Source organism: Myotis nattereri (genome assembly GCF_964212035.1).
Source record: "Myotis nattereri genome assembly, chromosome: 12".
NCBI lineage: Eukaryota > Metazoa > Chordata > Mammalia > Chiroptera > Vespertilionidae > Myotis > Myotis nattereri.
The window spans coordinates 25,958,905-25,984,680 of NC_138087.1; the positions used below are offsets into that span (position 1 = coordinate 25,958,905).

Genomic DNA, 25,776 nt, shown 5'->3' on the forward strand with positions numbered 1-25,776 from the left:
GTGTGACAGGGGGGAGCTCCTCAACCCCCTGATGGGCCCTGCTCCATGCATGACAGGGGGGAGCTCCTCAACCCCCTGATGGGCCCTGCTCTGTGCATGACAGGGGGGAGCTCCTCAACCCCCTGATGGGCCCTGCTCTGTGCGTGACGCGGGGGGGGAGGGGGGGGGAGCTCCCCAACCCCCTGATCGGCCCTGCTCTGTGCGTGACAGGGGGTGGCTCCACAACCTCCCCATCGACCTTGCCTTGAGTGTGACAGGGGGCGGTGCCCCAACCCCCCAATCGGCCCTACCCTGAGTGTGACTGAGGGTGGCATCACAACCTCCCAATCCGCCCTGCTCTGTGCATGACAGGGGGCAGCGCCCCAACTCCCCAATCGGCCCTGCTCTGAGCCCAACCAGGGGCTGCACCTAGGGATTGGGCCTGCCCTCTGCCACCCGGGAGCAGGCCTAAGTCAGCAGGTCGTTATCTCCCAAGGGGTCCCAGACTGCGAGAGGGCACAGGCCGGGCTAAGGGACCCCCCCAACCCCCGAGTGCACAAATTTTTGTGCACTGGGCCTCTAGTCTATATATATAAAAAGCTAATATGCTAAGTGTCCAACTATCTGACCGGTCGCTATGACGCGCACTGACCACCAGGGGGCAGATGCTCAACGCAGGAGCTGCTGTGACACACACTAGTCATTTACAGAGAAACGGCACCACAGACCTGGCACCCACAAAGCAACACTTGGCTTCCCCCAAGTGGGACACAGGCCCTGCCACCACCACAGAGCAACAGCCCACCAAATCACAGCCAATGCTGCCGAGACCCCATGGTGCAAAATGCGGTCCACAGCCCAGCTCAGCCCAGCCCAGCTGGTAAGCGGTCTCTAAGGGGTAGAGATCAACCAAAGGACTTGTATGCAAGCATATAGGCCTAACCAATGGACACAGACAACAGGGGGTGAGGGCCTAAGTGGGGGGGATGGAGGGTAATGTGGGGATAAGGACACATATGTAATAACTTAATCAATAAAATAAATGAAAAGAAAAAGAATAAAAAAGGTACAAATGATATAAAGCAAAGTCTGCCTCCTAACCTTGTTCCCTAGCCATCTGGTTTCCCTTCCCAGAGGCAAACAATGATTTCAACTTCTATTGTATATTTTCAGATAAAAACATTACAAAACTAAGCAGAAGAAGGAGAAGAAAGAGAAGAAAGAGAAGAAGGAGAAGAAGGAGAAGAAGAAGGAGGAGGAGGAGGAGGAGGAGGAGGAGGAGGAGGAGGAGGAGGAGGAGGAGGAAGAAGAGGAGGAGGAGGAGGAGGAGGAGGAGGAGGAGGAGGAGGAGAAAATCACAAAAGAAAATTTAATAAATTAATGTGGCTCCCAAAATAGACACTAGTACCTTAAATCCTAGTAATGATACATGGTCCCCTTGTAATGTTTCAGTTTAAGTTATGAGTGAAGTTATGTAAACAACAAAATCCTCTGTGCAAATAACAAACTTTATGGTGCATATAAATCATCTGAGGGGCTTGTTAAAATGCTGATTCTGATTAATTAGCTCTGGAGTGGAGTCTAATATTATGCATTTCTGACACATCCCCAGTTAATGCTGATGCTGCTGGTCCAGGGACCACACTTGGAGTAGCAAAGCTCTTTTTATTATTTGTGAGGATTCAATTAAGCCTTAAAACTTATAAATATAGCCCTGGCCGGTGTGGCTCAGTGGATAGAGCGTCAGCCTGCAAACTAAAAGGTCCCAGGTTTGATTCCAGTCAAGGGTACATGCCTGGGTTGTGGGCTCGATCCCCAGTGGGGGACTTGCAGGAGGCAACCAATCCATGATTCTTCTCTTATCATGGATGTTTCTATCTCTCTCTCTCTCCCTCTTCCTTCCTCTCTGAAATTAATAAAAATGTATTTTTAAAAAACTTATAAATATATACCAATAACTACTTATTACTACAAATATCTTTACTTACTGCTTTGAACTTCCTAAGCGTGAAACCTCAATGTTATGCTAAATACAATCTAGATTTCTGAGTTTTGCCTGAAATTGTTGCCACGACCTCTAGAAAGTTAGCTCAAAGTATACAAAGTTCCGAGTACTAATAGCAGGGGTATGTATATTTGGGTCATCTATCTTCTAGATAATTAAGATTCCAATTATATGTTAAAATGTGCAAATGTGTAACAAAATATATTAACGTACTTCTCATATCCATATGCTTCTGTATGTGGACAGAGATATTTCAAAGCAAATCGGCACATTTGTTTCTAGCTTGAGAAATTGAGCCTGGACCATTCATTTGAAAATATTCAGTTATCTGAAGGGTTCTTTAGTCCAGTCCCATGATGATTGATATTCCAGCCCTTCGGTGGAAGTAACATTCTCCCCTGTTTGAGGTAAATGATCTCTTGCAGGCACACCATTTGGATACCTGGAAAAGGTAATTTATCTCAAGTGGGCAAGCACTTTAATGAAAGCAAAGAAGGTTGCCACCTGTCCAGTATTTGCAGAGGCAACATGGATACTGGGGTCTCTGTCCCCTGTCTACAAGTACATCATTAAAGTTTAAGAAGGTAGCAGGGGCAACCACCTTTAGCACTTTCTAAGCAGTGACTTAGCTGCCATATTGAATTTTTTTTAATATATTTTATTGATATTTTACAGAGAGGAAGGGAGAGGGATAGAGAGTTAGAAACATCGATGAGAGAGAAACATCGATCAGCTGCCTCCTGCACACTCCCCACTGGGGATGTGCCCGCAACCAAGGTACATGCCCTTGACCGGAATCGAACCTGGGACCCTTGAGTCCACAGGCCGAATATTGAACTTTTAGTTTCATTTAAAGATTTAAAATAATATACCAGTATTACTCTAAAGTGTGAGACATCAGTACACACACAAAAAAAGAGATAAAACAAACATTTTTTATAATTACATATACAATGGACTTCGCTAGGCAGATTACATTTACTCCAAATAACTCTATGAGGTGGGAGCTTTTCTTACCCACATTTTACATATGAAGACACTGAAGCTGAAAAGGGATTAAGTAATTTTCCTAATGCCACACACATAGTAAGCAATGTAACCCAGATTCAAATCTAGAGTCAAAATTATTAATTCATACTCTAGTACATATCAAACATGTTTAATTTTCTCTCCTAGTAAACGTTTAAATTTCCTCTCCTAAATACTTAATAGTATGTGTATTAATTTAGAACTCTAAAAAATATAAGCACCTACTTTTTTAAAAAAATAACTTACTTATTTTTTTCACCTTAGAACAAAAATAATACAACTACTTGGTTTGGGCACACATGTACCAGTTTTCCTGGGGCTAAAGTGCCAATGATACCATCAATTTGTAGTTCTGACATGTAAAACTGTTTAAATTTTCAGCAAGTTCTTCAAAAAGAAAAAAGTTCTAAGAACTATCTTCTTTCATTTCAGAATTTTCAGATTATTTCCTATACTTTCCCAAGGTTTTGACACTTTTGTTTCCCAATTCATTGAAAAAATTAAGATACTGCTCACAACATTAGATGATTCAAGAGTTATGAATAGATTACAAATCAAAGCTGAACTGATTGATATTTCTGATACCTGTGGTATGAAAATAACCTATTATGAATTGGTCAATAACTGATGGAATGAGCAACTAATAAATATTGCCCAGACATTAAAAATCATTCTCTAGAAAAATATTAATATAAATGAAGAAAATCCTCAAAAAATGACTTTTTAAAAACTAAAGCAACAATATTTACCATAAGCAAAGCACAGTATCACTCCTGTGAGATTCATGCCAAAAAAATGCATAAGCTGAAGCTCATCACATGAGGAAACAACAAGTCAAAATTGAGAGATAGTCTACAAATAACTGGCCTATAATCTTCAAGGTCATGATGGTCAAGGAACTCTTCCATACAGAGGAAGACTAAAGAAACATGACTAAACACAACACAATGCTAAACCAGATGCTTCTGCTATGAAAGACAAGATTGAGGAAACAAATGGGGTGTGAATGGTGGTAATGTATCAATGGTAGTTTTCTGATGTTAATCACTGCACTCTTGTTATGTACAAGACTGTCTTTGAAATGCACAGTAAAATATGAGAAAGTCATGGGGCATGTCAGCAACTTGCTCTCAGATCATGGTGGGGAGGGGGGGGGCGGGAAGAGGAGGAGAGTTCTCTGTAGTGTACTTGCAACTTTTCTGTAAATTATTATATCAAAATAATTTTTAAATTAAAATATAAAACAGTATGTAGTCTATGATGTCATTTGTCACATTTGCTAATCTGTCGGGAGGGAGGGAGGGCGGGAGGGAGGCAGAGTGGGCAGTGGAATAAAATAGATTGGAAGAACATACACAACTGTTAACAGTAACTATTCCTGTATGATGGGAAACTGTTTTTGTTATTGTCGTTCTCTGATTATTTTTTCAAGTTTTCTGAATTGACCAGTTTCCTTTTACAACGGAGGTAGTAGATGTGGAGGTAATTTATTGTTTGAATCTGAATCCTCTCTATTGCAGACATTGTTGATTAGCTGATCCATCCCATCCACAAACTCTCCCTTGTCTTTTGCCAGCTTCCATCTAGCCAGCTAGGGATAACCATGTGATCAGTTCAGGCCAATGAAACAATTGCAGAAACCTGCTGGGGGTTGGAGGAGGGCTTTGGGGAAAGCTTTTGCTTTCCTAATAAAGGGATATTATTCAGCAGCCATGATTTCACATCTTAACAGCTTTCTTGAGATATAATTCACACACAATACAATTCACCCATTTAAAATGTACATATCAACGGTTTTTTATATATTCACAGAACCATGCAATCATCATCACAAGTAAATTCATAACTTAGTTGCCCCAAAAAGAAACACCGTACCTATTAGCAGTCATTTCCCATAACCCCCAACAACCTACCTGGCCTCGGGCAACCACTAATCAACTCTCTGCCTCTAGATTTGCCTAATCTGAACATTTCAAATACAGGTATACATTGGAGATATTGTGGATTAGGTTCCAGACCATCGCAACAAAATAAAAATCACAAGAAAGCTAGTCACACAAACTTTTTGGTATTCTAGTGCATATAAAAGTCATGTTTACACTATATGTTAGTCTATTAAGTGTGCAACAGAATTATGTCCTGAAAAACAATGTATACACTTTAATTTTAAAATACCTTATTGCTAAAATACCTTCAGCTAATCTTCCTCTGAGCCTTCAGTGTTCCCAGCTGCTGACTGATCAGGGTGGTGGTTGTGGAAGGTTCGAGTAGCCGTGGCAATATTTTAAAATAAGAGTGCAATGACGTGTGCTGCAGGGATTGACTCTTCCTTTCATGAAGGCATGGGATGATGTTTGATAGCATTCTAATCACTGTGACCTTTCAAAATTGGAGTCAATCCTCTCAAACTCTGCTTTTGTTTTATCAGCTAAGTTTATGTAATATTTTAAGTCCTTTGTTGTCATTTCATCTAATCTTTGCATCATCTGCAGCAGGACTAAATTCCACCTCCCAGAACAACCTTCTTTACTCATCTATGAGAAGTAACTCTCATCTGTGAAAGTTTTACCCTGAGACTGCAACAATTGAGTCACATCTTCAGGCCTCACTTCCAATCCTAGTTCTCTTGCTATTTCCACCACATCTTCAGTTTCATCCTCCACTGAAGCCTTGAAACCATCAAAGTCATCCTTGAGAGTTGGAATCAACTTCTTCCAAACTCCTGTCAATGTTGATATCTGACTTCTTCCCATGAATCATAAATGTTCTTAATGGCAACCACAAGGGTGAATGCTTTCCAGAAGATTTTCAATGGACTCTGCCCAGATCCATCAGAGGAATCAGTAACTATGGCATCTGTAACTTACCAAATGTATTTCTTGAATAAGATTTCTAAGTTGAAATTACTACTTGAACCAGAGGCTGCAGGCATGAAAACAGCATTAGTCTCATTGCACAACTCCACTAGAGCTCTTGGGTGACCATCTGCATTGTCAATGAGCAGTAATATTTTGAAAGAAATCTTTTTCTCTGTACAGTAAATCTCAATAGTGGGCTTAAAATATTCAATAAACCATGTTGTAAACAGATGTGCTGTCATCCAAACTTTGTTTTTCCATTTATAGAGCACAGGCAGAGTAGATTTAGCATAATTCTTAAGAGTCCTAACATTTACAGATGGTACATGAGCACTGGCTTCAACTTAGTCACCAGTTGCATCAGCCTCTAACGAGAGAGTCATTTGAAGCTTTAGAGCCAGGCATTGACTTCTCCTCTCTAGCTATGAAAATCCTAGATGGTATCTTTTTTTTTTTTTTTTAAGAGAAAGATAACAATTCCTGACCTTTACTTGTGGTAAATAAATAAAAAACATAAAGCACATATGTACATACATCGAAATGATGGAACTTTTTTAAATTTTTTATTGATTAAGGTATTACAAATGTGTCTTTATCCCCCCCCATTGTGGTATCTTATTGCAATAGTAGAGGCCCAGTGCACGACATTCGTACACTCGGGGGCCAGGGATCCCTCAGCTGGGCCTGTGCCCTCTCGCAGTCCAGGAGTCCTTGGGGATGTCCGACTGACGGCTTAGGCCCACTCCCCGTGCGGGCCTAAGCCATCAGTCAGGCATCTTTAGCTCTGCCGCGGAGGGGGGAAAGGCTCCCACCACCACTGCGCATGCCAGCCCAGCTCAGGGCTTCTGGCTGAGCGGCACTCCCCCTGTGGGAGCACACTGACCACCAGGGGGCAGCTTCTGCATTGAGTGTCTGCCCCCTGGTGGTAAGTGCGCATCATAGCGACTGGTCATTCTGCGGTTTGGTTGATTTGCATATTACCCTTTTATTATATAGGATAAGGCTGTTTTGTCTACATTGAAAATCTGTTTTTCAGTGTAGCCATGAACATTGGCTATCTTAGTTAGACCTTCTGGGAACCTTGCTGCAGCTTCTACATCAGCACCTGCTGCTTCACCTTGGACTTCTATGTTATGAGCTTGCTCTTTCTTTAAAGCTCATGAACCTCATGAACCACTTCTGCTAGCTTCAGACTTTTCTTCTGCAGCTTCCTTACCTTTCTCAACCTTCAGAGAATTGCAGAGAGTTGGCCTTGCTCAGGATTAGGCTTTGGCTTAAGGGATAGTTACAGCTAGTTAGATCTTCTATCCAGACCACTAAAAATTTCTCCATAATAGCACTAAGGCTGCTTTCGCTTTCTTATCATTCACGCATTCACTTTTTATTTCCTTCAGGAATTTTTCCTTTGCATTCACAACTTGGCTGTTTGACACAAGAGGCCTAGCTTTCAGCCTATATCAGCTTTTGTCATACCTTCCTCACTAGCTTAATCATTTCTAACTTTTGATTTAAAGTGAGAGACGTGTGACTCTTCCTTTCATATGAACACTCAGAGGCCACAGTAGGGTTAACTAGCTGAATTTCAATATTATTGTGTCTCAAGGAACAGGGAGGCTTGAAGAGAAGGAGAGAGATGGAACGACTGCTCAGTGGAGCATCAGAACACTCTCAACATTCATCAAATAAGTCCACCATCTTACACGGGTGCAGTTTTTGGAGCCTCAAAACAATTGCAATGGTAACATCTAAAAATCACTGATCACAGATCACCCTAACAAATCTATATATACCAGAGGCCCGATGCACAAAATTCATGCAAGGGACTCAGCCCTCGCAGCCATGGTAGTTTGCCTCAGCCCTCGCAGCCCCGGCTTCGTCCAGAAGGTGGTCTGGATGGATGTCCGGAAGAACATCCGGAAGGTCATTCAGCTGTCTGGTCTAATTAGCATATTACGCTTTTATTACCTACACTAATAAAAAAGAAACATGCAAATTGGTGTCACTCTGCTACACCCACCAGCCAATAAGGATGAGTATGCAAATTAACCCAACAAAGATGTCGGTTAATTTGCATATGCAGGCACCGAGCGAAGACTGAAGACTGAAGACGATGGAAGACTGAAGAGGCTTGGATTCTCTGCTGCGGTAAGAGCAGCGAAGCCTCGAGGCTTGGCTTCTCTGCTGCGGCCAGAGTGAAGGACTGGGTCCCGGGTGTCAGAGGAAAACCAGTGCCGGCAGCCAGGGGAAGGAAGGCCTGCACGAATCGGGCCTCTAGTTATAGATTAAAGCCCAGCGACCAGAACAATGGTGGCTATGATGCGCACTGCGGCAGCCAACCAGCCTGATCTGGGCCCTGATCAGCGTCCCCTCCCCACCCCCGCCCAGCCTGGCCCCTGATCGGCCCCCAACACCCTGATCATGGGTGGGGCCAGATGGCCAACCACCAGCGTCCCCTCCCCCACACTGAGCCGGCTCAATGGGCTCCCATTGGGGTGGGCTGGCCGGACCCCACCTGCGCACAAATTCACATAATAATAATGAAAAAGTTTGAAATATTCCAAGAATTGCCAAAATGTGACACAAAGACACAAAGTGAACAAATGTTAGAAAATGGTGCTAGTAGACTTGCCTGATGCAGGGTTGCTACAAGACTTCAATTTGTAAAAAACTCAATAAATGCAAAGCACAATAAAGTGAACCATAATAAAATGAAGTGTACCTGTGTTCTTTTGTAACTGGCTCCTTTCACTTAGCACAATGTTTTCAAGGTTCATCCCTGTGTAGCATGTATTAGTACTTCATTTCTTTTTATGGCCCCATAATATTTCATCACTTGTGTATTTATTCATTCGTTACTTGATGGACATTTAGGCTTATTATCATTTTTGGCTACTTTGCATAATGCTGCAATGAACATTTACGCATAAGTTTTTTGTATGGATATCTTTTCAGTTCTCTTGGATATATATTGATTTAACATTCTGAGGAGTTGCCAGGCTCTTTTCCAAAGCAGCTATATCATTTTTCATTCCCACCAGCAATATATGAATGTCTTCACATTCTGTCCTTTCCTTTTTCTTCCTGCCAAAAACAACCCTGATGCCTGAAAGCAGAGTAACCAGTTTAAAACTAAGAGGTATAAACATGAAAATGCTAAGGATGGAAGAGCAGAAAGGAAGTCTGGATTTCTACCTACCTCCAGACTTTCTGTTATTTGAGAGGAAAAAAATTCTATATGGTTAAGCTAGTCTAAGTGGGGTCTTCTAATAGTTACAAAGGAAGCAAACCTGTGATGCCTCCCAACAACTTCACTATATTCAGAGGAAGAAATTTCTCCTTCATCTTTATATACTAATTTATAATAAAACCATGTTTTAAAAAGTTAGAGCTGTATGTGATATGTACATTGTCTTGAATTTTCACTTGATCTAATAAAAAATTTTATGAATTATTCTTTATTAGTCAGTTAATGCCATAAATCATAATAATATTAATAATATTTTAACTAAAAAGCAAGCAAACTAGTAAACAAAGACTACTTTAAACACTTTACAAATTAAGTAACTTAATTCTCTAAATAACTCTATGAGATCAGTAATACTACTATTCCCATTTAATAAAGAAGCTGAAGCACAGAGAATTTAAATAACGTGCCATATCACATAGCTGGTGTCAGAACCAGTATTCAAAAATCAGGCAGAATCCCTGGTTAACCCTACACTATGTTGACTCCATTGTAGGATACTTTAGCAACTTCAGAATAGAAAATTAATAATTAGTAGTCTAAAAATGTGTACAGGTACACGTGCGTGTCTATCAATAATGTTATACCCTACTTTCATGGTGAGGTGGGTGGAAGAAACAATTTTTTTTATACCCATTCTATGCCAGGTACTGTACAAAATTTTTTAAAAATATTATCTCATTAAATCCTCATAACAACCAGGAAGATGACACTATCTCCATTTATAGGTAAAGAATGTGAGTGCAATAAGGTTAAGTAACTTTCTCAATTTCGCATCACTAGTAACTAGCAGAGCTGGTTATAAAATCAAATCTGTCTTGTTCAAAGCCAGTGCTCTTTCTACCATACAATAATGCTTACCTATTTAGATAATTCATATTCCTAAATTATAAACTCATCATGACTATATATATTACAGCTTTACCTTTATTACCCTCATTATTATCTGTTGATAGACTCTCATATACTTTAACTGTCAGAAAATATTTTCCCATCCTTTCTGCTAATATATCTGAAATTTCTATGACTAGGAAACACTTAAAAATGAAAACATCACTGTTGGGGAACACAAAAGACTTGGTTGGAAAGTCTGTAAGGAGGACATTCTGATAGAAGGGAAATGTGTGGAAGGCCGCCTGCCCTGTTTATCGGAATTCCGACTTCGGGGAGACTTAGGGAAGTGTAGAAGATGGTGCCCCTAATTGTTCCTTGATCTTTCCAAACAAGTCTGTGCATGAGCAGACCCCTGGGTGTTTACTGGAATCCTTATGCTTAATCCCTGGATGCCCTTGCCTAGAGGACAATGTAAATATATCTGTCCTCCCAAGATTACTCACCCTACTAATTGTATCTAAAAGATAAACTTTATCTCAAACTGCTGTTACAATAAAGGGTTAACAAGGCAGGCAATCAAGGCTGCCTGGTGACTTTGGCCAGGCTGCCCCTTAGCCCTCTCTTTCACAGTTGTGTCAGAGTAATCCATTCATCCGTCGCTCAGGGTCTGTTGGCCAGCACCAGTACATCACCTAAAAAAATTAATATATTAACCCTTCATCGTGTTTTAAAAGAATTATCCCAGATAGCTAAGTCATCTCTGCAGAAGGTCCATACTGACCATTTTGTACTCGTCCAATAATACATAATTATCTACCTATCCAGATCATATATCTTCCAATACTCTTCAAGACTTTGGTACATCAATTATTCTCCCTCTCTAAGAAGAACTTTCTCTTCCCTAAATAGTGTTCAGCAGTCAACAACATTTAAAGCTTTCTCTAAAAATAAGTTTCCCTGAACTTGCTGTTTCCCTCAATCTATTTGAGGCACAACCAGGTTCTACCATCAAAGGCAGCTCTGTTCCTGGAGACTGGCAGACACTTAAAGACACCACTCTTGGTCTATCTCCTACTTGAGAGGTCTTACCTGCATATTTTTATCAGGATCTCAAGAACCACTGTGTCAATATTTTAACAGGGTCCACTGCCTACTCTTATAAAACCTCTACAGTCCGATCCCATGCCAATGATTGAAATTTCCTCCAATTCCCCAATATGGTTATTAGAAAATACACTTTAGTAATAGCCATCAATAAGCCAGGTCTGCTAGGCATGGATTTCCATTCTCACCTATTTAATGTCCCTTCTTCCTATTCTGTGCTTCCTCCCACTTCTGCATCTCTGCTTGAGTTATGCCCTTCTTCTGAAGGCTATCTCTCCTCTCTAACTTACTCTCACTGTAGGCCCAATTAAATTACTAGTTCCGCCCTGAAGCCTTCCCAGTACTCATATGCCCACATTGCACTGTACTGTCCATGGATGTTTACATTTAAAGCCTGTACTGCTCCACCACTCCTTCATTACATTTTGCCTAACATTGTTCATGAATTGTTATCTTGTACTATAACCACTGCGCATATTTGCTAGAGGGCCAAATCAAGCCACATATTTTTCTTTTATCTCCTAGAGTTATAAGGGGAAAATGTATTAAATAAAGTAATAATATAAAAACAAGATTAGAACTTAAAAAAACATCAATCTACTATTAAGTGTCCACATACCAACAGAGAATAAGACTAACACAAATAATCTGTTTATGAAAATAAATCCAAAATTTTTTATTAACTTCTTTCAAGACTATTAGTTTTGTTTTGAAGTTATAATACCAACATTCTTAAAATATATTTATTTAGACTTTTAAGATTCCAAATTCAATACGTTGAGGCGATACATTAAAAAAGCATATTGCTTACCAGCATCAATCACCACAATCTAAAAATAATCTCTGAATCATAAATTTCCTTCTACAAGAGCCTATGTTTAGGTTTAGATATTTGAAATTACAATAAATGATCTGTATTTACATAACAGAATTGTCTAAAAAATTAAATTACATTCCAAGTTATTATTTCATTAATGCTTATAACATTTATTAAGCAGGAAAGTATTAACAAGTTCATTATACTATTTGCACTATTAACATGTCTGAAATGACAATACTTAGTCCAATGACATAGCTTAACCAGTAGGTGACTAATCTCTTCTAGCATAGAGAAATTAGTTTTCATTGAATTTTTCACACAAACATATCATGCAATCTTAGTCATGAAAAACAAATGTGAATTTTAGACCTTTGGAAATTACAAATTATACATGGTTCCATACATGGTAGAAACAGACTATTCAAATTAACTTCCTTTAAAATTAATTAGAAAAAATAAAAACATATCACCAAATGAGAGAGAAAAATTTTCTACTGATTCAATTATTACTCAAACTTCTAAAATTTATAGTCAGAAAGAGAAATGAAAAAAAGACAAACATTTGAAAGAACATTATCAGAATTATTTAATAAAAAAAGCTAATGATGAGCTTTCTATGGAAAAGTCAGATCTCAAAGGGAAAAAATAAAGTGGCTACATTTACCAAGAAACATCATTTAATTTTCCCATAAATAAAGACAAAATTACCCATCAAAATTTACACTAATTCTAAAGACAAAATTACCCATCAAAATTTACACTAATTCTAGACTGTCAAACCTCAGAGGGAAGGTAGAAGAGGGTGGGGGTAAGGGGGAGAGATCAACCAAAGGACTTGTATGCATCATATAAGCATAATCAATGGACACAGACACCAGGGGGGGTGAGGGCATGAGGAGGAGGGCCAGGGGGGCAGGGGGTTAGAGGGGAGAGGGGGACATAAGCACACATATGTAATACCTTAATCAATAAAGAAAAAATAAATAGGTAAAATAATGGAAAAAAATTTACACTAATTCTCTACTTCATTAAATATAGATTTAACAATCTCCCTTACCTGAGAAAAGAAAGATGAGAACAAATATATTTTCTATCTATATTGTTTATTAGAATTTGTACGATAAAGCATTTTTTGACATTTGCTCTTAAATGTATTTTGAGAGGACATAAAAGAGGGAATCATACCTGTTTTACTAATGACTTCCTGTAACTCAGCCATGGAAGCGATTATTGCAGCAAGAAGGTCAGAGCTGGTGAGCCAGCTAAGTGCTTGCAAACAACGTAACTGCTCCTTTTGATGTTCTACAAAAATAGAAAAAATCCATCATGCAAGGCTACAAAAATTTATTAAAATCATGTTAAAAATGCATGGCAATGTTTAGCCATTTAAGAAACAGATCAAAACTGGTAGACAGAACTTTGCCTGGGGCAGAAAAGTCTATAAGAAATATTAGATTTGATTGACTTTATTTATATGTGACTGTTAACTGACAAAACAAAGAAAGAAGGAAATTTTCTTTGGTTCTACTTATATTACTTAATAGCTTGCTTTTCAAAAGTTAAAATTGAAATTATTGTTTCCTCAGAATAGTCAAACATTCCAAGTATATTAGCTGAGAATTTTATATTTGTATCCCTTTCATTGAGTTCTTCAATAGATTTTTAACTCTGATCATTTTATACTGATTCACAGAAAGTGAAAATAAATTATACTGTTAATTAATTTTAAATAGGGCAGTCTGGATTGACTTAACTGAAAAACTGCTATATAAACTCTTCACTGTACTGTGAAAAGAGCATTCAAATCTAATAAAGCTAGGCAAAGTTGAAATTATACATACTTGCTATTTTCTTTATAATTTAATCTTTATTAAAAAAATCAAAATCTAGCTTATACGTAAATATATTTCTACATATGTATGGGACTATGTTACATGAGTACACATTAAATGACTTTACGTTTCTGCATAATGGAAAAACATATTCATACCGCATGTCACTTACATTCAACTTAAATTTTAAAAAGCACAAATTATCTTACTTGGAAATTTGTGCTTGTCTTTGGGCTCTCCTGTACACACCAACATGCCTATGCCGTCTTTAAAACTCTCCATCCAGGTAAAAAGAGAGGCACATGACTGGCCCAAAACCTTCAGTCTGTTTGCTGCCAAAATTGCAATAACACCTTTCCGAAATACACGTATCAATCCTTTGAATGGTTTTTTCTTCATCTTGGCTTCCTCTTGCTTCTTTTCGTCTACAGTCGACAAAGCCTGGGCTAGAGTTCTAATTTCCAATTTGAACAACTCAAAGGTGTTGACCTGATCCTGGAGAAAATCTCTCTGTGTAGACAAGGCACACGACCGGCTGTAGAGAGGGTATAAGGCACCAGCCATCAGGGCGCAGGCCGCCAGCAAGGATGTTTGTTCCTTTTGAGTCTGTGATAACACATTTTTGATGCGTGAATTCTCAAGAACCAACTGTTCGTGTGACTTCTCAATAAGGCTCAATTTGTCCGTATTTTTTTCAGCAATTTCTTGAAATTTCTATAAGAAGAAAAGTCATAATATGAAATAAACCGGTGTTTTATTAATTCCTTTTAGTAGGAAGAAAAACTTTTGCTGACAATCACTTCTTCAAAAGATCCATGCTTTAAAATATCCAACAAATACATAGTACAATAGAGCAACAGCAGGCCCAACAACGTAGATCTGAATCTGCACATTGATTTTTTAAATCCTCTTACAAAGAAGTTTTATATAAACTAGAACACATAAATTTAAAAGTAATTCATAAATTTCCTGTACACATGAATATGTACACATATTTAGAAAAAAGAAAATTTCTCATCTTCCATTTCTCATAATTTCTCTTCCATTCCTAACTTTTATTTCCTGCTTTTAAACAGAAATTACACCATCAATAGAGGTTTTCCTATATATAAGAAGACTTTGCTTTTGCCAAAATAAGCAAAGGGTTAAATCAATGATACGACAAATTGCACTTGACTGTGAGAAGGGACTCTCAGAAGACAGTCTTATACTTCAGTTTCTTTCTTACCTTCCCAAGACAGAAGTCTGTACAAAGTACAGCTCCCGTGCTGAGAGGAAATGCTAGTTGTAAGCTGGGCCTCAGCAGCAATCTGATCCTCTTTCCCTAATTAAAGGCACTTACATCCTAAAACTTAATTCGAAACACAAAGAAACTTTAACTGCAGACACTGTATTTTAATCACTAAAAAATAAACCAGCTCCCTATGAAGTCTTATGCCTAATCATTAAGGAATTGCTGAGGCAGAATAAATTTTAGAACATAACATCCAGATTTCCTTTACAGATTCATTTATCATTCAATGAACATTTATTGATTACTCACTAAATTCCATGTGCTAGGAACACAGACAAGTAAACCAATTATTACGGTACAATGCTAAGACAGAGCTATGCCAGATTGCCAGCGGTACACAAAAGGGAGTTTACACAAAATGACATTAACAGGCTTTTGGAGGATTATGGTAAACAACAAGTAGGAGTGAAGTTTTCTTTGTTTTTTCTTTAAAAAAAAAAAAAAAAAAAAAACCACCACCACCGGTAAGGAAGCTAGCCATAGCTACCCTATAATAATTTAATGTAATCCTTATAAACCTTTAACAGCTTCATTTGGACTGTTTTTAGCTAGTGTGTGAAAGCTCCAGGGTGGAAGGGACAGCTGGACCCCTCAAACACGGGAAAATGCCTTTCAGCAATTTTCTCCCTGCACGGTCTGTGACCAGGGCACAGGGAGCCCAGGATTCCATTTGGATCTTTTCTTAGGCAGGTGAGCAGCCATGACTTGACAATGGACCGCTTTCTTTTTAAAAGCAGGCCAAAGGGGTTCAATTCGAATGAGGGGGTCAACCAGAGACAGAGAAAAATCATACTCTGTATATACATGGCAAAGTAAAGCACTATCTGCATTTTATGTGGGCATTAGGAAAATACTTCTCTTTGTATTATTTGTTCAGACTGCACTCTGTCTAAAATTGAATGTTGATCTTTGAGAGAGGTTTATAGAGAGTGTGTGTCTGATTCAATCTTTAGCCATGAACAGCTAAAAAATCAAAGGCATTTCTAAAACTTACATTGGCAGGAAGACCTCAAAATGATAAGACTTGGAGAAAATCATGCAAACTCTTGACTACTCTGCAAGATGTGTGTCAAAGCCTAGCATGGACAATGTTGATGGGCGGTGCCAAAAGAATTCAAACATGTGGAAATATACTGCTGAGGAAGTGACTTCTGAGGCTGGAGGAGAGGTTCCCAAAGGTTTTGAGTGAGTGCAAGGACACTCAGAGGTACAGTCCTGAGTGCAAAAGAGTGAAGGAAGTATACAAGAGGCCACTCTCTGAAGGATTGCACTTCTTCGATTCTTTGTCTTGGGCAGGAAAAAGAATTGTATTTAGACCTTATTTTAAATGTTCTCTATTAATCCCCTTGATTTATTATAACTCTTATCAAAAGTCTGATCCAGCCAGACCTATGAGAGATAAAGGCTTGCCCGCATCACATCTCCACTGATGGCCAAGCTGTGGTGGCAGCATTCTATCACTGGGATTGTGCCCCAGACCTCCATACAAAGACACTTGTAAAGGGAGTGGTGTCCCGCTGGAAGCAGCTGAAGAAAGCAAGAAACTCTGAGAAGCACTAGCCAGCTGAACTGCCTGGCAGCTGATGTGAGACACCCTTTTTAGAGAGGCAACTTTTAAGAAAAGGAAAAACTGCCCTAGCTGGTTTGGCTCAGTGGACAGAGCGTTGGCCTGCGGACTGAAGGGTCCCAGGTTCGATTCCGGGCAAGGGCATGTACTTTGGTTGCGGGCACATCCCCAGTGGGGGGTGTGCAGGAGGCAGCTGATTGATGTTTCTCTCTCATCGATGTTTCTAACTCTCTATATCTCCCTCCCTTCCTCTCTGTAAAAAATCAATAAAATATATTTTTTTAAAAAAAGAAAGAAAAGGAAAAACTGACACTTGAATGTTAGCTAGAGAAAGCAAGAAGACTGGCAGGTAAAAACGTCAGAGCCAGGAAACAGGATAATATATTCTAAGGAGGTGCAAATAACTCAGTGCATCTAAAGAAAAGAGAAGGATGAAAATTTAAGAAGTAGGTTGAGAGGGAAAACATACTTGCCAATGTCATATCTGATAAGGGTCTAATCTCCAAAATTTATAGGGAACTCATACAACTTAACAAAAGGAAGATAAACAATCAAATCAAAAAATGGGCAAAGGACCTAAATAGACACCTTTCAAAAGAGGACATTCAGAAAGCCAAGAGACATATGAAAACATGCTCAAAGTCACTAATCATCCGAGAGATGCAAATCAAAACAACAATGAGGTACCATCTCACACCTGTCAGAATGGCTATCATCAACAAATCAACAAACGACAAGTGTTGGAGAGGATGTGGAGAAAAAGGAACACTCGTGCACTGCTGGTGGGAATGCAGACTGGTGCAGCCACTATGGAAGACAGTATGGAGTTTCCTCAAAAAACTAAAAATGGAACTCCCATTTGACCCTGTGATCCCACTTCTAGGAATATATCCCAAGAAACCAGAAACACCAATCAGAAAGGATATATGCACCCCTATGTTCATAGCAGCACAATTCACCATAGCTAAGATCTGGAAACAGCCTAAGTGCCCATCAGTAGATGAATGGATTAGAAAACTGTGGTACATCTACACGATGGAATACTATGCTGCTGTAAAAAAGAAGGAATTCTTACCATTTGCAATGGCATGGATGGAACTGGAGAGCATTATGTTAAGTGAAATAAGCCAGTCAATGAAGGAAAAATACCACATTATCTCACTCATTCATGGATAATAGAGACCATTATAAACTTTTGAACAATAATAGATACAGAGGCAGAGCTGCCTCAAACAGATTGTCAAACTGCAGCGGGAAGGCCGGAGAGGGTTGGGGGGCAGGAGGGAGATGGGTAAGAGATCAACCGAAGGACTTGTATGCATGCATATAAGCATAACCAACGGACATAAGACACTGGTGGGTAGGGGAGGCCAGGTGATTGTCAAGGGCGGGGGGAAAAAAAAGGACACATATGTAATACCCTTTGTAATACTTTAAGCAATAAAAAAAAAAGAAGTAGGTTGATAATAGATGATTAAGATAAGGAAATTAAACCTTACCTGAAAAGCTAAGAGAAGCTATAAAATCCTGGAACAGTCTCTATGCTTTGATAAATGGATGGGAGAATCAGAAAAATGAAGACTGCCATCCGTGCACCAAAAAGTTGCCGGTTCGATTCCTAGTCAGAGCATATACCTAGGTTGCGTTCAGGAGGCAACCAATCCATGTTTCTCCCTCTCTCTCTCTCCCTCTCCCGTCCTTCCTCTCTCTCTAAAATCAATAAAAACATTTTTTTTAAAAAAAGACAGCCAAGGGTAACTGCCAAAAGTAACTGCCAGAGTTGCAGAGAGTAGGGATGGAATTGGGGGAACAAATGGGAATTACAAAGTTTAATTCCATATTCTCTCCAAAATCAATTCCATCAGTTCAATTAGAGGATAATTCTAGAAAATCTGAGGTAAAAGAGCCACAATAGTCATAGCTACAGAGTAAAAATAAAACTGAACCTAGTCATGTTCCCGGTGGCTGCCTATTTACATATTCACAGATCTCAAAGTATCAGGCAGAAGTGTTTTTTCAACAAAAATTACTTTGTTGAATAAAAAATGGTGAAAAGACATATTTCCTCATGATATTTTAAATATTTCAAAATAATACTCAACATCATTGGTCAAAATTAAATGGATTGTTGAAGGACAGTAAGCCCACTGTGGAAAGATTAACCAGTTTAGTGCATGATGGATCACAACTCCTCTACCGTGTACTTCCACTTCCACAAAACATCAGGTTAAAGCTAAAAGCATTTTAGAGAGACATCCAGTAATTGGTGGTTCTAGGATAAAAGGGTTAATTAAAAAATGAATAAAAATTACTGGCCAGTTTGGTTCAGTGGTTGAGTTTTGACCTATGAACCAGAAGGTTAAGTCATGGTTTGATTCCCCATTGGGGCACATGCCCAGGTTGCAAGCCCAGGTGGGGGGCATACTGGAGCTGGCGGATCATTGATGTTTCTATCACTTTATCTCTGTCCCTCTCTGAAATCAATAAAAATATATTTTAAAAAAATAAACAATAAACTACACTACCTAAAATACCCCACTTCTCTCTATATAGAGCAAAACAGGAACCCACTGGAATTCTTTAAAAATAGAACTGAGATTCCTGACTTACACAGCCAGTTTTCATTGTAGGTCACCTTGTAGAAGTAGTGGCAATGTAATAAAGCAGTTGTTGAAGATCTTTATGCCAAATTTTGATCATTTTTAGTGATTATATATTAAAAAGTACTGATTAATATTACTACCGCTATGGATGACTTTATGAGACTTATATAATTTCTATTGTAAGAAAGAAATTACCACATGTTCTCACTCATTCATGGATAACAGAGACCATTATAAACTTTTGACCAATAATAGATACAGAGGCAGAGCTGCCTCAAACAGATTGTCAAACTGCAGCGGGAAGGCCGGGGAGGGTTGGAGGGCAGGAGGGAGGTGGGTAAGAGATCAACCGAAGGACTTGTATGCATGCATATAAGCAAAACCAATGGACATAAGACACTGGGGGGTAGGGGAGGCCAGGGGATTGTCAAGGGCGGGGGGGGGGGGGGAAGAACACATATGTAATACCCTTTGTAATACTTTAAGCAATAAAAAAAAAAGAGATGCCATTCACAATTGCTAAAAGAATAAGACAAAGAATATATGTGAAGTCTGTTTATAAATGAAAATAAACAATCTGTTGTTTATTTAACCATCTGTTGTCTTAAATCATTGTTGGTTTAAATAATTATAATCAAGATACCAAGTATCAATGGTTATTTAAAAAATCAAACAGGTCAATATGAATCAGATAACTAAGATTAACAAAGTGGGATATTAGAATTCAAGATTTAAAAATAATAAAATTAAATTTTTAAGCTCTTGACAAATATGAGAGATTTTTTCATTTCTTAACAATTACATTTCTGCATCCCTGCCATCTTGACTGCAATCCAGAACCACCACTCTGACTGTCCAGGAGCCATCTCCAGTTAGAGACTGCACAACCACAGCAAGCTAAGTATCCAATCCAGTTCTGTTGATTTTCCCCCTAAAAGTGTTCACAGCAGTCCTCTTTATCTCATTAAATGGCACCAACACCGACCAAATTATTTGAGTCCAAGCCTTTATAGTCAGTCTTAATTCTGCCTCCTTTCTTCACTCTATCCTCTGCATCCCCAAATCAAAGCATCAGCCAGCACAATGCACATCCTGATCCATCCCCTGCTCCCACCGTGGTTCCAGCTATCCCCTCCGCCAGCCATTCATGCCCATTTCAACGCTGTCAAATTCTGTCAGTCCCATCCTACTGCTTAAACTCTAGACCAAGGTCCTCTACTCAGGTCACAACACCCCCACGTGCCTTCCTTCTGTAAAGGCTGCACCCTCTCCCACAATCCTCAACTTGGAAAAGGAGAGAATGATCTGCTCCTTTACTTCCCAGCCACAAGCCTCACCACCGCTCTTCACAATTTAACCACATTCTCTAGCACCCCCAGGTCATTTTCCTTCCCACTCCCCTAACGTTACTCAAAATCTAACACTTTTCAGAGACCATTTCAGGGTCTACCTATTCCATGACACCTTTGACTATCATTCTCACTCATACACTGACCTTGACCAGCTATGAACTTAACTACTCAAGATTTAATCCCTACATTGCTGCTTACTCACTAGTATACATGTGTGTTTATCCACTCTCCCTCAAATACAACAGAGTGTGAGTTCCTAGAGGCCAGGCATTATTTGCTGCAGTGCTCTATATAGACTATATAGGCATTTAATAAATACTGAACAAACTAAAATGTCCTTTATAAAAGGTTCCCTGGTGCTAAGTACAGTATTTTGCCCATAAAAGTCACTGAATAAATACCCAATGAATAAAAATCTTTACAAATGTAAAAAGAAAAATATAAAGAGATATAGTTTCAAAATATAATTTGGAAGTTATCAACATGTCAGAATTCTGTTTTAAATTAATCCTGATAGGCCACGGGGACCTTCAGAGGCACTGCATTTTTTACTGTGAATTATTCTTGAAGAACAAAGCTTGTTTGATGGTAAGGCTAGAAACAGCTATAAGAGCAAATTTTCCTTTTAAAAAAAATCCTATGTTCTTTACCCAAGGAGATTAAAGGCTCATATTTTTTAAGCAAACATAAGGAACATCGCCTTCAAATGAGACAAAAGCAACCCTCGTACTGAAATCCTCCTTACTAGGTTTAATTTCAAAAATAGTATTTCAAAATTCCCCCAAAAAAAGTCATAATTTTGAAAAGAAAAAAAAATTTAACTGAAATTATAGAATGGATATCCTTTAGGCAGATCTGTCATATCAAAAAGACTTTATAATGCCCAACTTGTGTGGCTCAGTAGTTGAGCATCGACCTATGAACCAGGAGGTCATGGTCTGATTCCCAGTCAGACAGGGAACATGCCCAGGTTGCAGACTCCATTCCCAGTGTGGGTCGTGCAGTAGGCAGTCAATCAATGATTCTCTCTCATTGATGTTTCTATCTCTCTCCATTCCCCTATGAAATCAATAAAAATATATTTTAAAAAAAATACTTTATAATTTCACAAGCTTTTCCTTAATCTGTGACAAAAATGGGGGGAGAAAACAGCTTCTTTCCTTAATGAATCACATGCTTACTTCCTGAAGTATACGAGCTTTGAGGGATGCCTTACTGGCTTATAGCACTCCATGAACTTTGGGACTTTGAGCCAGAAATTAGACACTTCCCTAGGGAGTAAAATTCTTTTTATCACTTCTGCTTGCTGAGCTTCTATTCTTTATATTGGCAAAAAGACAAATTGCAAACTGGTTATTCAATGACACATAGACATGAAAGGACCTCATTTAAAATGTCTTATTTTTATAAGTTATATATCTTGTCTTTTTATACCATGGAAATATTTTAAAACATAATAAACATAAATTCATCTGCTTTTCCTATGATATAAATGTTTCTCTGTTAAAGCACATTTTGTCTGGGGGGGGGGGGGATTGGAACCCTCATACATTGCCGGTGGGAATGCAAATGGTGTCAGCTGATTTTGGAAACAGTTTGGCAGTTCCTCAAAAAGTTCATTCTACCATAGGACCTACCGGTTCCATTACCTGATATATATATATACATATACTCTAAGCCCATAATGATGATTTACTCAACTTAAAAACATTATCTTTATTTTGTTAAATTTAGATGTCAAAAATAGTACATACACAAAAATGTCTGAGCCTGTGTTTACTCTTTTGTTTGTAAGGCATAACTAATTATAAAAAGCTCTTTGTAAAGCCAAGATGCTTGATTTGCTGATTAACAGATACTATCTCAGACAGCTGGAAAGAAGCATTACCTCTAACTTCTGATGTCTCGTGTCTCCCTCTCTGCTGGGTTTTCAAATCCCAGGCTGGTGCCAGTCTCCTCTGTGAAACCTTTAAACTTCAACCATCTCCTCCTCTTAAGTGCATATCGTTCTTTTAGCAAGTAAGTATATACAGCCTATGATAAACCTGATATTATTTAATGTTTCTCATTTACTGAGTACCTCCACCAACTAAATTGGACACTCATTGAGGGAAAAACTAAGTATTATACCTCTTAATTAGTACTACAACATGAAACACACTGTCCTATATATCTGGTATATAACATGTAAAGTACTTATTAATATTAACTATATTATGTAAAAGTTGTTTTGATATTCTTATCTATAGTGGTAATTTTGCAATGAAGTATACTAAAACTTCAGTATCTCGTGGGGGCGGGGGGTCTGAGAGATATAAGAGATAACGGAACTACCATTATGCATGGCTGGCAATGTGGCACTGGTTAGCTTTTTTATACATTATCATGTTTAATTATTAATTAATCAAGAATCACTCAGAAATGTAAGTTCAAGAAATATGAAACTAAGTTGTCACTAGACCTATTTTCAGATATCACTTTATATAGAAAAACAGCATATGTTTCTTTAAAACAGTGTTATATAATGCAAAAGGGACTGAAAGATAAGGATGAAGATAAAATATTAAGGAGCACATAACATTCACTTTGCAATTTCTAAATGCCAACCAAAGTACTAAACAGTTTACATCTGTTATCTCCAGTCTAATCCTGTCCCTAGAATTTCCATGCTATTCAAATAAGTGGTATCAGTTCTCTGAATCTTAGTTACTACTTTTGTAAAATAGAAAGGATGCTTAAATGACCTATCTCATGGGGTTGTTGTGTGGCTCCACTAGAGGGGGCATGCAAAGTATGCAAGAGCATTGAAAAAAAATCCAACATTATGCAAATTGAACAAATAACATTATTTTAAAGACAAAAAATTTCTAGGCTGGCCGGTGTGGCTCAGTGGTTGAGTGTTGACCTATGAACCAGGAGGTCAGGGTTCAATTCCCGGTCAGGGCACATACCCCGGTTACAGGCTCGATCCTCAATAGGGGGTGTGCAGTAGGCAGCTGATCAATGATTTTCTTTCATCATTGATTTTTTATCTCTCTCCCACTCCCTTCCTCTCTGAAATCAATAAAAATATATTTTTTAATTTAAAGCAATTATATGAAAAGTATTCAGAGGACTTTCCAATATTTCATTAGAGGTGCCCACCCACACCAACTCATAGTCCATGAAAATATGGTTTGGCAGGATTATGTCTAACTCCTGTGAATTATTTCAGGCAGGCATGTATACCTACCACCTCCAACAATAAAAACAAGCTGCACTTTACCCCGGAATAGTTTTGGAATTCATTTAAAAGTTTCAACATCTAATAACAGTTTTATGACTAACCCAGATTTCTTGGGAAAATACTCTTAATATTATGATGTAAGAGGAATAAAATGCAACATATTATAATGACTCTGAATTTCTTTTGATTTTTGTTCTCCATTCTAAACTCATTTAACAAAAATGTCATACTAAAATGTTTACAATAAACATTACATCAAGTCTTAATTATACTTAACTTATAGTGAAAAATCTTTATTTCTAGAAAGGAAGTTCGTGTTCCTGTAATTTCATCTTTTTCAGGTAGAAAAGAAATAAGAACATATATACTAAGACTGCACAAGCAAACTCAGTACATGGAACGGAATGTGGCCCTGAGCCCAGGTGCTTCAGCAGGCATAGATGCTTCAGATACATTTACAGGACGGCTCCAGAAGTATTTAAATTCAAGAATTACCCAACCATGTGGCTAGCACATTTTACCTAATTCTGCAAACTAAATGCTGTAATGCTAAAACCAAACTTCCTATTCTACCAGTTTCATTTATCTAATAACATTTCCACTAATTATTTTAAAGCTTACACATTCAAACGTCTTGCAAATAACTCTACTACATTTTTTCAGATAAAAGCAATTTAAATTCAAAAACAGGTTTTTCTTTAACTAGCTGCCTTTTACTAACCAAGTCTTTATAATACCAAACATTAAACAGAGGGCTTTGTAGATAAGTCATGTTTCCCAGCAGATGGTCTCTATTAATGGCTATGTTCATCTGACACCAAACATCCTCTACAAGCCACAATCCTATGTAGAAACTGTAGTTTTTTCCCTTCATGACCTTATTACCATAATTTTTGAAAATGCATAAGTATTATAAAATTAAAATATTGTTATTTGCATTATAGCTTTGTGAGGAAGAGTGGAAATATAGAATTCATCATTACAAACTTTCCCAAAATAAAATTTATATAGGGCCTGTAATAATACATTATAATAGCAGTTTCCAAATATAAATTTCAATTAAATTGCTGCTGTATATTAAATTATATTTTATGAAAATTCAAATATGTACATAAATAATATAAGCTATATGCCGATATATAATATTAATGTACTTTTAGGAATAATGAAAATGATACTTTTATTTTGCATACCCATGGATCAAAGCCTAGGGTATAACACATTCTTCAGAGAAAAGCCTTCAGTGTGAGCTTCTCTTAAAACATTAGCAACTGTGATGATGACTCCCTTACTTCAGAAAGTGAATTGCTATGCTCTCCTGCAGATTCAGAATAAAAGAAGTGAGTTCAAACACTGATAGAAAATGAATTTGGAAGACTCACACGACCTGATTTTAAGACTTACTAAAAAGTTACAGTAATCACATCAGTATAGTATTGAAAAAGGAATAGACAAATAAATGGAACACATGAGAAAGTCCAAAAATAGGCTTACACAAATATAGTAAATTGATTTTTTACAAAGGTGCAAATAAGGAAGGATAGTCTTTTCAACAAATAGTATTAGAATGCATAACTGGACATCCACATGCAAAAAAATGTACATTAACCCATACCTCACACCTTTATAAAAACTAACTCAAAATAGATCATAGACAAATATGTAAAATCTAAAATTATAAAACATCTGGAAGAAAAAATAGGAGAAATTCTAATGACAGTATTAAATAGAATTCTTAGATACGACACCAAAAGTACACCCATAAAAATTGATAAATTAGATTTTACAAAAATTTAAAATATTTTCTGTATAAATGTACTCTTAAGAGAATGTGAGAACGCCCTAGCTGATTTGGCTCAGTGGACAGAGCGTCAGCCTGAAGACTGAAGGGTCCCAGGTTCGATTCCAGTCAAGGACACATGCCTGGGTTGCAAGCTCAATCCCCAGTGGAGGGCATGCAGGAGGCAGCTGATCAATGATTCTCTCTCATCATTGATGTTTCTATCTCTCTTTCCCTCTCACTTTCTCT

At 38.1% G+C, this 25,776-nt stretch overlaps 1 protein-coding gene across 1 annotated transcript in view; it reads right to left on the bottom strand.

Moving 5' to 3' along the window:
- The window catches only part of CCDC171 (coiled-coil domain containing 171), a 265,960-nt gene that overhangs the window by 147,815 nt on the left and 92,369 nt on the right, over positions 1-25,776 (bottom strand). Inside the window, exons 17-18 of the mRNA XM_081103031.1 lie at positions 13,915-14,419; positions 13,059-13,175 (exon numbers count right to left, since the gene is read on the bottom strand). Coding sequence (XP_080959157.1) covers positions 13,059-13,175; positions 13,915-14,419 — 622 coding nt within the window. The remainder of the gene's footprint in view (positions 1-13,058; positions 13,176-13,914; positions 14,420-25,776) is intronic.